The sequence below is a fragment of the Salvelinus sp. IW2-2015 genome, unplaced genomic scaffold (assembly GCF_002910315.2).
Source record: "Salvelinus sp. IW2-2015 unplaced genomic scaffold, ASM291031v2 Un_scaffold5349, whole genome shotgun sequence".
NCBI lineage: Eukaryota > Metazoa > Chordata > Actinopteri > Salmoniformes > Salmonidae > Salvelinus > Salvelinus sp. IW2-2015.
Genome location: NW_019946614.1, coordinates 42,711 through 56,134, shown reverse-complemented (window position 1 = coordinate 56,134; position 13,424 = coordinate 42,711). Strand labels below are relative to the sequence as shown.

At 45.5% G+C, this 13,424-nt stretch overlaps 1 protein-coding gene and 1 long non-coding RNA gene across 2 annotated transcripts; both read right to left on the bottom strand.

The window, feature by feature from the left end:
• Window positions 1–5,208: 5,208 nt before the first annotated feature.
• LOC139026640 (uncharacterized) lies at window positions 5,209–6,549 on the bottom strand. Its single transcript, XR_011478497.1, has 2 exons — window positions 5,951–6,549; window positions 5,209–5,912 (listed from the first exon to the last, which is right to left on the bottom strand). It is a non-coding gene; the product is annotated as an uncharacterized lncRNA (long non-coding RNA).
• Window positions 6,550–6,901: 352 nt separating this feature from the next.
• LOC139026641 (treponemal membrane protein B-like) lies at window positions 6,902–12,729 on the bottom strand. The gene is made up of 4 exons (XM_070441968.1): window positions 12,607–12,729; window positions 12,303–12,561; window positions 11,315–11,470; window positions 6,902–6,972 (listed from the first exon to the last, which is right to left on the bottom strand). Exons 1-4 carry the CDS (start codon window positions 12,727–12,729, stop codon window positions 6,902–6,904), a joined length of 609 nt encoding a protein of 202 aa, XP_070298069.1.
• Window positions 12,730–13,424: the final 695 nt, after the last annotated feature.

Here is a 13,424-nt window from a genome sequence, read left to right as displayed (position 1 = left end):
CTCCCATTCCTCTTGGATCAGAGCATCAACAGGTGCTTTGACAATGGCCAGGGTAGAGATGATGGCATCCTTTGACTCAAGAAACCGCTTCAACATATAAAATGTGAATTCACCTTGTAGTGCAGTCTTGTTTAGGCCTCAGCTCAGGCATCCCCATCTGGCGTTGTGTAGACTTTAGTTTTTCAGCACCTACTGTGCTCCTGTGGAAGTATTCACAGCTGCTTTCACTTTGTCCACAGTGGGCTTCTTCACCTTCAAGCATCTCTTACAATCAGGTTGTTGTGTGGGGAAGATATGGATGATGGGTCCATTTTAAAATGATCATGGCTTTGGTTATGTTAACTGCATTGTCGCTAACACAACAGACCACTTTTCCATCTACTTGCCATTCTCTGGCCACTCTCAACAGGCCACCTCTCACACTGGACACTCTCAACAGGCCACTCTCAACAGTTATTGGTGTCCTTTAGTAGTGGTTTCTTTTCAGCAATTGAGATGTGTCTGTTTTTATTTTTATGTATTTTATTTAGCCTTTATTTACTAGGCAAGTCAGTTCAGAACAAATTCTTATTTACAATGACAGCCTACTCCGGCCAACACTGGACCAATTGTGCACCCTATGGGACTCCCAATCATGGCCAGATGTGATACAGCCTGGATTCAAACATCAAATCAAATGTTATTTGTCACATACACATGGTTAGCAGATTGTAATGCGAGTGTAGCGAAATGCTTGTGCTTCTAGTTCTGACAATGCAGTAATATTCAACGAGTAATCAAACCGAACAATTTCACAACAATTACCTTATACACACAAGTGTAGAGGAATTAATAAAAATATGTAATAAAATTATGAATGAGTGATGCAAGTGCAGTAGATGATATAGAGTACAGTATATACATATGAGATGAGTAATGTAGGGTATGTAAACATTATATGAAGTGGTATTGTTTAAAGTGGCTAGTGCTACATTTTTACATAATTTTTACATTATTAAAGTGGCTGGAGTTGAGTCAGTATGTTGGCAGCAGCCCTCAATGTTAGTGATGGCTGTTTAACAGTCTGATGGCCTTGAGATATAAGCTGTTTTTCAGTTTCTCGGTCCCAGCTTTGGTGCACCTGTACGGACCTCGCCTTCTGGATGATAGCGGGGTGAACAGGCAGTGGCTCGGGTGGTTTGTGTCCTTGATATCTTTTTGTGCTTCCTGTGACATCGGGGGGTGTAGGTGTCCTGGAGGGCAGGTAGTTTGCCCCCGGTGATGCGTTGTGCAGACTCACTACCCTCTGGAGAGCCTTACAGTTCTTGGCGGCGCAGTTGCGTACCAGCCGGTGATACAGCCCGACAGGATGCTCTCGATTGTACATCTGTAAAAGTTTGTGAGTGTTTTTTGGTGACAAGCCGTGAAAGCAAATTCTTCAGCCTCCTGAGGTTGAAGAGGCGCTGCTGCGCCTTCTTCACCACGCTGTCTGTGTGGTTGGACCATTTCAGTTTGTCCTGTGTGTACGCCGAGGAACTTAAAACTTTACCCTCTCCACTACTGTCCCGTCGATGTGGATAGGGCGGTGCTCCCTCTACTGTTTCCTGAAGTCCACGATCATCTCCTTTGTTTTGTTGCGTTGAGTGTGAGGTTATTTTCCTGACACCACACTCCAAGGGCCCTCACATCCTCCATGTAGGCTGTCTAATCGTTGTTGGTAATCAAGCCTACCACTGTAGTGTCGTCTGCAAACTTGATGATTGAGTTGGAGGCGTGCATGGCCACGCAGTCATGGGTGAACAGGAGTACAGGAGAGGACTGAGAACGCACCCTTGTGGGCCCCAGTGTTGAGGATCAGCGGGTGGAGATGTTGTTACCTACCCTCACCACCTGGGGGCGGCCCGTCAGGAAGTCCAGGACCCAGTTGCACAGGGTGGGGGCGAGACCCAGGGTCTCGAGCTTGATGGCGAGTTTGGAGGGTACTATGGTGTTAAATGCTGAGCTGTAGTCGATGAACAGCATTCTCACATACAGTGGGGCAAAAAAGTATTTAGTCAGCCACCAATTGTGCAAGTTCTCCCACTTAAAAGATGAGAGAGGCCTGTAATTTTCATCATAGGTACACTTCAACTATGACAGACAAAATGAGAAAAAAATTCCAAAAATCACATTGTAGGATTTTTAATGAATTTATTTGCAAATGATGGTGGAAAATAAGTATTTGGTCAATAACAAAAGTTTCTCAATACTTTGTTATATACCCTTTGTGGTATTCACACATTCAGTTTATAGTCCTGGTCACCGGGGGAACACAATGAGTGGTATTCACAGTCAGTTTATAGCCCTGGTCACCGTGGGAACACAATGACTGGTATTCCCACAGTCAGTTTATAGTCCTGGTCACCATGGGAACACAATGAGTGGTATTCACACATTCAGTTTATAGTCCTGGTCACTGTGGGAACACAATGAGTGGTATTCACACAGTCAGTTTATAGTCCTGGTCACCGTGGAACACAATGACTGGTATTCACACAGTCAGTTTATAGTCCTGGTCACCATGGGAACACCAATGAGTGGTATTCACACATTCAGTTTATATTCCTGGTCACTGTGGGAACACATGATTGGTATTCACACAGTCAGTTTATAGTCCTGGTCACCGTGGGAACACAATGAGTGGTATTCACACAGTCAGTTTTAGTCCTGGTCACCGTGGGAACACAATGAGTGGTATTCACACATTCAGTTTATAGTCCTGGTCACCGTGGGAACACAATGAGTGGTATTCACACAGTCAGTTTATAGTCCTGGTCACCGTGGGAACACAATGAGTGGTATTCACACATTCAGTTTATAGTCCTGGTCACCGTGGGAACAAATGAGTGGTATTCACACATTCAGTTTTAGTCCTGGTCACCGTGGGAACCAAATGAGTGATATTCACACATTCAGTTTATAGTCCTGGTCACCGTGGGAACCAAATGAGTGATATTCACACAGTCAGTTATAGTCCTGGTCACCGTGGGAACCAAATGAGTGGTATTCACACATTCAGTTTATAGTCCTGGTCACCGTGGGAACCAAATGAGTGATATTCACACATTCAGTTTATAGTCCTGGTCACCGTGGGAACCAAATGAGTGGTATTCACACATTCAGTTTATAGTCCTGGTCACCGTGGGAACCACAATGCAGTGGTATTCACACATTCAGTTTATAGTCCTGGACAGGATGAGGTGAAGCCTTCCGTCAGGAGAGCTGTGATTGGCTCAGGTGAGGGAATAGCACTCATCGCCTGCATTGATCTTTGACTCATGGCAGGGCACGAGTTAATCAACTGTCCACGTAAATGGAGGGTACTTTGTACTCTCATAACATCTGCCACCACCTGTGTGAAGACTATGATCGCACAGATACCAAACAGTACACGTTTCCGTGGACACCTGAAGGTAATACCTGTTCACTGTCAGAAAAACATAAATCACACACATTCTAAAATGGTATCTTATTACACACAAACACTTTTAACCATGTCATTTTCAGTCTGTTTACGCGGTTTGCTTGAGGAAATATGAGATTTTGAGGCACTTTTGCATGCAGTTCCCTGGCTGTGTTGTAGTCATCGTCACTCTTCGTCAGAACTCTGCTGTGTCCATGTCTCCGGCAGGCCGTCTGTGGACCACTGGGTTAAACTTGCCGCCTTTGAGCTGATGGGAGGAGCTTTGTGATGGGAGGAGCTTTGATGTAGACTAGAGGTGTGAGATGAACAAAAGAGAAGGACTCCTCTTGTTGGGAGAATGCTGGGAGCGGCCCCTCCCCCACTGCTGGGAGCGGCCCCTCCCCCTCTTTGTTCTCTGGCCAGTGAAGAGCTCCTTGTGTTTTCTCATTGTGATTGACACCTGGCGTGGACATGCTCATTCAACACACCTCTACACCTGCTAGCCTGCTAGCGTTAGCCCCTACCAGCCTGCTAGCGTTAGCCCCTACCAGCCTGCTAGCGTTAGCCCCTACCAGCCTGCTAGCGTTAGCCCTACCAGCCTGCTAGCGTTAGCCCCTACCAGCCTGCTAGCGTTAGCCCCTACCAGCCTGCTAGCGTTAGCCCCTACCAGCCTGCTAGCGTTAGCTCCTACCAGCCTGCTAGCGTTAGCCCTACCAGCCTGCTAGCGTTAGCCCCTACCAGCCTGCTAGCGTTAGCTCCTACCAGCCTGCTAACGTTAGCTCCTACCAGCCTGCTAACGTTAGCTCCTACCAGCCTGCTAACGTTACGCACTGAATGAGTCAGCCAGTTGCTATCAAGACCCAGCTTACAGCTACATTAAAGTAGACCAAAGTTCTGATGATACATAACTCCATCTAAAAGGGCTGGGCGATACGGCCAAAATATTTAATATAACGGTGGGACGGGATTTTAGGTTTTTGAATAATACAAATTCTTTCTCCATTCTTATTGTTTTATACAATTAAACTTTAACAAAATATAATTTCCTGCATTTCCATCATATTTCTTCATTTCCTGATCCACTAATTTGAGGTCATTTCCACACTGCCACACAGGGCTGCAAGATATTGCCCCCCCCAAAAAATCTAGGCCTTATTTTTAAAAACCAAATGTTGCAATTGTGATTTGACTTCTAATTTAGATGAAAACACTTGGGTGAACTGTTGGAATCATGGAAATATAATGTTTATTTTAATTCTATAGTCAGAATATAAATAAGTGGCCATTTTGAATAGAGTGTTGGTTGGCATGACAACAAATGGAAATGCAGGGAGGAGCTACTTCATGTAGTTAACATATTCATGCTTCTCCTGATCTTATTGGTTTAGAAGATACTACTTCACAAACAACATGCTGATTTAGGCCACCATCACTGGTATCAGGCTGTATTAACTAGCTACCGTTGCTCTGACTCAGTACATCTATTATCTAGCTAGCGACTAACACGATATAGAACAACTCGCTAAGAAAACACAAACTAGCTGTTTGCAGATGTAAGAAACAAAAGGAAGGCTAGTGTATTGATATTGTTGCGTGTGCTGCACTGACCATGCAGACTGAACGCACGTGTCTGGTGGTCCGGAAACAACATATGAGCTCCTTGAGTGACAGGGGGCGGGGCTAGGTCTGTTTGGAATGCGGCATAGAGAGAGAGAGCAGAGAGATGACAAAATGGACGTTACACACGGCGTATCACATTTAACAAACCAAACGTTCAAATACCGGTATATGTAAAAAAATAAATAAATAAACTTTATTTAACTAGGCAAGTCTGTTCACAACAAATTCTTATTTACAATGACGGCCGATATAGAAGGTAAAGTAAAAACCCAAACCGGTCCGTGCATCAATATCGGTATATAGTAAAATACGGTACACCGCACAGCCCTTCCATCTAACCAATTATCAGAAAATGTTAGCTATATGCAGTTATCCTAGMCAGTAAGCGAGTCAGCCAGCTAACGTTAGCTATTTAGCCAGCTAACGTTAGCTATTTAGCCAAATAACGTTAGCTATTTAGCCAAATAACGTTAGCTATTTTAGCCAAATAACGTTAGCTATTTAGCCAAATAACGTTAGCTATTTAGCCAAATAACGTTAGCTATTAGCCTAGCCAAAGCCCAGTTATGGTCGGCATGCGAGAGCCCAACTACTGGAGACCAGTTAGAACACAAAATAAACGGCTTCCCACTAGATAACACAGTCACAAAGTCCTTAAGAGCATGAGATGTGGGTAACATTAGCCAGCTACCGAGTTAGAATAGGAACAGAGTACATCCTGCCTTGTTTCCTTTTTGGGGGGCTGACGGTGGGAATGCCTCGTAAGTGCTCTGAGCACTGCTTACACTTCGCGATGGCGGCTGATTTGAGGCCCAATACATTCAACATGTTGAATTATTGTGACGTCGTAAGAGCCTGTAGAGTGGAGAAACTACCGCGGCACCCCCACAGCCTGTAGAGTGGAGAAACCTACCCACGGCAGCCCCCACAGCCTGTAGAGTGGAGAAAGCCACCACAGCCTGTAGATGGAGAAACCTACCGCGGCAGCCCCACGGCCTGTAGAGTGGAGAAACCTACCGCGGCAGCCACCACAGCCTGTAGAGTGGAGAAACCTACCCGCGGCAGCCACCACAGCCTGTAGAGTGGAGAAACCTACCGCGGCAGCCCCCACAGCCTGTAGAGTGGAGAAAGCGAGAGCCAACAACCAGGAATCAGGTACGTATTAACACTTTACTGGGCTGCCTTGCTAGGTTTTACTCCGGATTTACTCCGATTTGGAAAAAAATGGTCCGGGATCTGATTGTTGTAGATCTTAATGTTTTTCCACATAATCCTGGACTATCGGACCACCATTTTATTACGTTTGCAATCGCAACAAATAATCTGCTCAGACCCCAACCAAGGAGCATCAAAAGTCGTGCTATAAATTCTCAGACAACACAAAAATTCCTTGATGCCCTTCCAGACTCCTTCTGCCTACCCAAGGACGTCAGAGGACAAAAATCAGTTAACCACCTAACTGAGGAACTCAATTTAACCTTGCGCAATACCCTAGATGCAGTTGCACCCCTAAACAGAAAACATTTGTCAATAAGAAATTAGCTCCCTGGTATACAGAAAATACCCGAGCTTTGAAGCAAGCTTCCAGGAAATTGGAACGGAAATGGCGCCACACCAAACTGGAAGTCTCCGACTAGCTTGGAAAGACAGTACCGTGCAGTACCGAAGAGCCCTCACTGCTGCTCGCTCATCCTACTTTTCCAACTTAATCGAGGAAAATAAGAACAATCCAAAATTTCTTTTTGATACTGTTGCGAAACTAACTAAAAAGCAGCATTCCCCAAGAGAGGAAGGCTTTCACTTCAGCAGTAATAATTCATGAACTTCTTTGAGGAAAAGATCATGACCATTAGAAACAAATTACGGACTCCTTTTGATCTGCGTATTCCTCCAGGGCTTACTGTCGATGATCTGCACAGCTCTGCGAGGGCCTGGGATCAGAGACACTTAAGTGTTTTAGTACTATATCTCTGTGACACAATGATGAAAATAATCATGGCCTCTAAACCTTCAGCTGCATACTGGATCTATTCTACTAAACTGCTGAGGAGCTGCTTCCTGTGCCTTGACCTCCTATGTTGAACATATAAACAGCTCTCTCACTACACCGGATGTGTACCATTTACACTCCACACTCCATAATAGCTCGGCAGTGGATAAAATTGCGCCCTTCTTGATAAGCCCATTGGAGCCGAAACATTGAGTAAAAACTATCGGCCTATATCGAATCTTCCATTCCTCTCAAAAGATTTTAGAAAAAAGCTGTTCTGCGCAGCAAACTCCATGCTCCTTCTGAAGAAAAATAATGTTATCGAAATGCTTTCAGTCTGGTTTTAAGACCCCATCATAGCACTGAGACTGCATTGTGAAGGTGGTAAATGACCTTTTATGGCGTCAGACCGAGGCTCTTCCATTGTCCTCGTGCTACTAGACCTTAGTGCTGCCTTTGACACCATCGATCACCACATTCTTTTGGAGAGACTGGAACCCAAATTGGTCTACACGGACAAGTTCTGGCCTGGTTTAGATCTTACCTGTCGGAAAGATATCAGTTTGTCTCTGTGAATGGTCTGTCCCTCTGACAAATCAACTGTACATTTCGGTGTTCCTCAAGGTTCCGTTTAGGACCACTATTGTTTTCACTATATATTTTACCTCTTGGGATGTTATTCGAAAACATAATGTTAACTTTCACTGCTATGCGGATGACACACAGCTGTACATTTCAATGAAACATGGTGAAGCCCCAAAATTGCCCCTGCTAGAAGCCTGTGTTTCAGACATAAGAAGTGGATGGCTGAAAACTTTCTACTTTTAACTCGGACAAAAACAGAGATGCTTGTTCTAGGTCCCAAGAAACAAGAGATCTTTTGTTAAATCTGACAATTCATCTTGATGGTTGTAAGTCGTCTCAAATAAACTGTGGAAGGACCTCGGCGTTACTCTTGACCCTGATCTCTCTTTTGACGAACATATCAAGACTGTTTCAAGGACAGCTTTTTCCATCTACGTACATTGCTAAAATCAGAAATTTTCTGTCCAAAAATGATGCAGAAAATTAATCCATGCATTTGTTACTTCTAGGTTAGACTACTGCAATGCTCTACTTTCCGGCTACCCGGATAAAGCACTAAATAAACTCAGTTAGTGCTAAATACGGCTGCTAGAATCTTGACTAGAACCAAGAAATTTGATCATATTCTCACAGTGCTAGCTTCCCTACACTGGCTTCCTGTTAAGGCAAGGGCTGATTTCAAGTTTTTTACTGTTAACCAATAAAGCGTTACATGGGCTTGCTCCTACCTATCTTTCCGAGTTGGTCCTGCCGTACATACCAATACGTACCTACGGTCACAAGATGCAGGCCTCCTAATTGTCCCTAGATTTCTAAGCAAACAGCGGGAGGCAGGGCTTTCTCCTATAGATCTCCATTTTATGGAACAGTCTGCCTACCCATGTGAGAGACGCAGACTCGGTCTCAACCTTTAAGTCTTTACTGAAGACTTATCTCTTCAGTAGGTCATATGATTGAGTGTAGCCTGGCCCAGGAGTGTGAAGGTGAACGAAAGGCTCTGGAGCAACGAACCGCCCTTGCTGTCTCTGCCAGGCCGGTTCCCTCTCTCCACTGGGATTCTCTGCCTCTAACCCTGTTACAGGGGCTGAGTCACTGGCTGCTGGTGCTCTTTCATGCCGTCCCTAGGAGGGGTGCGTCACTTGAGTGGGTTGAGTTACTGACGTGATCTTCCTGTCTGGGTTGGCGCCCCCCCTTGGTTTGTGCGTGTGGAGACCTTTGTGGGCTATACTCGGCCTTGTCTCAGGATTGTAAGTTGGTGGTTGAGGATTACCCTCTAGTGGTGCGGGGGCTGTGCTTTGGCAAAGTGGGTGGGGTTATATCCTTCCTATTTGGCCCTGTCCGGGGGTTTTCTTCGGATGGGGCCACAGTGTCCTCCTGCGCTCCTGTCTCAGCCTCCAGTATTTATGCTGCAGTAGTTTGTGTCGGGGGCTAGGGTCAGTTGGTTACCTGGAGTACTTCTCCTGTCTTATCCAGTGTCCTGTGTGAATTTTAAGTATGCTCTCTCTAATTCTCTCGTTCTCCTTTCTCTCTGAGAACCTGAGCCCTAATGGACCCATCCATCCGTCACGGAGCTAACCGGGCATAGTACACCTTGCTGTCCCCGCCTATCCGTTCCTGGCCTTGCCTGCTATTCGCAGTTCAACTGTTCTTGCCTGCCTGGTTACGGCAACCCCTAACCTTGTCCCCAGACCTGCTGTTTCTTCAACTCTTAATGAATCGGCTATGAAAAAGCCAACTGCAGAATTTATTCCTGAGTTATTATTTGACCATGCTTGTCATTTTGAACATTTTGAAAATCTTGGCTCTCTCTAATTTTCTCCTTCTCTTTTCTTTTCCTCTTCGGAGACTGAGCCCTAGGCATACTTTACTCGGGACTGACACGGCCGTGGTGGAAACTCCTTGCTGTCCCCAGTCCCGCCTGGCCTTGCTGCTATTCAGTTTCAAACTGGTCTCGTGCCCGCGGTTATGGAAAACCCCTACCTGTCCCAGACCGCCTGTTTTCAACTCTTAATGATCGGCTATGCAAACGCCCAACTGAGATTTTATTCCTGATATTATATTTGACCATGCTTGTCATTTAATGGAAAAATTTTCTGAAAAATCTTGGCTCTCTCTAATTTCTCCCTTCTTTTTCTTCTTTCTTTCTGCTCGAGGACCTGGGCCCTAGGACCATGCGTCGGGACTGCCGCCCGTGGTGGACCTTGCTGTCCCCAGCTCCGCCTGGCCTTGCTGTCTATTCCAGTTTCAGCTGTTCTGCCTGCGGTTATGGAACCGCTACTTCACCCCAGACCTGTTGTTTTTCATACTCTTGATGATCGCTATGAAAAGCCAACTGAAAATATCATGATTATTATTTTGACCATGCTTGTCATACTTATGAACATTTCTGAAACATCTTGGCATAGTTTCTGTTTATAATCTCCACCCGGCACAGCCAGAAGAGGACTGGCCACCCCTCGATAGCCTGGTTCCTCTCTAGGTTCTCTCCTAGGTTTTGGCCTTTCTAGGGAGTTTTCCTAGCCACCGTGCTTCTACACCTGCATTACTAGCTGTTTGGGGTTTTAGACTGGGTGGTCTGTACAGCACTTCGAAGATAATTAGCTGATGTAACGAAGGGCTATATTAAATAATTGATTGAAATTGATTGATTGATCGGGAGCCTGTAGATCGGGTCTAAAAACGTGTTCCACGTTTAGCTGGTGTCTTCTTTGAAGTATGCTGTCTGCCTGAAGATCTTCCCACACTGAGAGAAGTGGTACAGGGCTTCGCTCCTGTGTGAGTTAACTGGTGTGCCCCTCAGATGTTGATGACTGACGGAAAACTCTTCCAATTGAGGGCAGTGGGTAAGGCTTCTCTCCTGTGTGAGTTCGACAATGTTTTTTCAGGTATCTTGCCAGAAACTGAAGCTCTTCCACATTGAGGGCAGTGGTAAATCTCTCTCCTCCTGTGTGAGTTACCTGGTGGCCGTCACATTGATGAATGTATGAAACTTTCTTTCCACATTGAAGGCAGTGTAAGGCTTGCTCTACTGTGTGAGTTTAACTGGTGTGCCCTCAGGCTTCTGTTTGACTGAAGCTCTTGTCACACTGGGAGCAGTGATAAGGCATCTTTTTGTGTGAGTAAGCTGGTTGTCTGTTTAGAGGTCTGTAAAGAGGAAAAACTCATCCCACAAACAGAGCAGTGGTACGGCTTCTCTCCCGAGTGAGTTCTTGGGTGTGTCTTCAGGTGTCCTGCCTGTACTGAAGGTCTTCCCACACTGAGAGCAGTGTACGGCTTCTCTCCTGTGTGAATTAGCTGGTTGTGCTTTAGAGCTCCTGCCCGACCAAAGCTCTCTCCACACTGAAAGCAGTGGTACGGCTTCTCTCCTGTGTGTATTTCTCTGTTGTTCGTTTGCTGTCCTTCCATACGGAAGCTCTTCCCACATTGGAAGCAGTGGAAAGGCTTTCTCCTCCTGTATGTATTCTCTGATGCCTCTTCAAATTGAACGAACAACTGAAAGTCTTCCTACACTGGGAGCAGTGGTACGACTTCTTTCCTGTGTGAGTAAGCTGGTGCGTCTTCAAGCTGCTTGGTGTCTGAAATCTCTTCCCACATTGACAACACGGGTACGTTTTCTTTCTCTTGAGGTCTTTTTATGTGTATGAGGTGAGTTGGACAAATTAAACTGCCTTTGCAATCTGAACAGCTGTGGGGCCTACAAGTGTGTCTTCTCAACTCCTCTGGCTCATAGAAACTAGTGAAGCAGTCCATGCAGTGGTGATGTTCTGTCTTGAGTTCCTCCTCTCCGTGTTGTTTATGGTTTCCTGATGCTGTGGAACTGGGCTCACTGTCTGAACCTGGGTTGGAGCTCTCTCCTGTGGGAATAAGAACAGATATGGGGTTAGAATCAGGAAGAGAACATTGGAGGGTTTTTTGTTTAAGAATGATTCAGATCACTATTGTCCAATTAGAACACAAGGTCCAATGGAATTGTGACTTCCTGTTTAAACCAACAAACCAACAGGTTGCGGCAGAGGCTGCCGTACTATGGGACCGTGGACCAGTTGTGTGTGGGGGGTTAGGGGCACAACAGCAGGCGATGGCACTAGCCCAAGCGTACAGCTCTTTATTCATTGTTTCATTATTAATAGCAGATTTTTATATTTACTGGGCACCGCTCGGGCGATGAAAACAACGACTTTCTAATCAGAACTACCATCCACAGATATACAATACGACTTGGGGAAAGAGTTTGCCAAACAGTCAGAGACACAGGTTGGTAAACTGTGGGTTAGTGGAATACTGCTACAAGGAGTATATCACTTCTGTCTAAAGAGCTGACTAACTTCAAATTTAGTATATTCATCCTCTGTTTAAAAGCTGGGCTAACTTTAACAATAGTATATCATCTCTGTTTAAAGCTGGACTAACTTTAACAATAGTATATCATCTCTGTTTAAAGCTGGGCTAACTTTAACAATAGTATATCATCTCTGTTTAAAAGCTGGACTAACTTTAACATATAGTATATCATCTCTGTTTAAAACTGGCCTAACTTCAACAATAGTATATAATCTCTGCTTAAAAAGTTGGGCTAACTTCAACAATAGTTGTGGAATGAGCGGTCAATTAATAGCAATAATAATTGTAGAATCCCCTGAGGCCACCAAGTCACCAACCGCTCTCCGTACTCCACCCTGAACTTACCTGGGTCAGTGATACTATCTACATCTTCGTCTAGATCTGGAGCAGACACGTCCATGTTCTCCTCCTCCTCTTTGACAGCTCTCTCCTCCACCACCCCCTCCTCTTTGACAGCTCTCTCTCCTCCACCACCCTCCTCCTCTTTGACAGCTCTCTCCTCCACCGCCCCCTCCTCTTTGACAGCTCTCTCCTCCACCGCCCCCTCCTCTTTGACAGCTCTCTCCTCCCCGCCCCTCTCTTTGACAGCTCTCTCCTCCGCCTCCTCCTCTTTGACAGCTCATCTCCTCTCTCCTTGCTCCTCCTTGACAGCTCTCTCCTCCTCCGCTTCCTCCTCATTGACAGCTCTCTCCTCTCCGTTCCTCCTCTTTGACAGCTTCTCTCCTCTGCTTCCTCTCTTTTGACAGCTCTCTCCTCCTCCGCCTCTCCTCATTGCACAGCTCTCTCCCTTGCTTCCTCCTCTTTGACAGCTCTCTCTGCCTCTGCTTCCTCTCTTTGACAGCTCTCTCCTGCACTTCTCAATGACAGCTCTCTCCTGCACCTCCTCTTTGACTGCCATCTCTTCCTCTAGGACTTCTGTCCCTCTTTGACAATCACATTGAGTTCAGTGTTTGACTGCAGTCCTCCAGCTTCACTGAGACGACTCTGGACCCTGCTGTGAGCTTATCTGGGCTGGAACACCACATCCAGAACCTGGGACTCTGTGGACTTGGGTTCAGACATGGAAGTCTACAGATGGATTCAAAAGAGGCACAAAAAAGTGAGTTTCACAACAGGATGAGTTTCACTAGAACAGCTTTGCTAATAAAGTGATGGATACCAAATGTATAAAACATATTCCATCTACTAGGATTCTGCTGAGAAAATGTAGCTAGCGAGCCAACATCCTGTGGAACGATCGCTAACGTTAGCCATTTGAGCTAATTGTGTTAACGTCAGCTTACTGATCCATTTTTCCGTCACCTTTCTCAATAAGGGTGGGATGATATCTAGCTGGATGCCAAATACAATTACAAGAAAGTCTGCTAGTTAAAAGCAAAGCCGAACCAAAATGACATTTGATATCACGCTGGCTGAATGATGAAGTAAATGATTACTACAATTGAAGTTAGCTAGCTACGGTGAGCC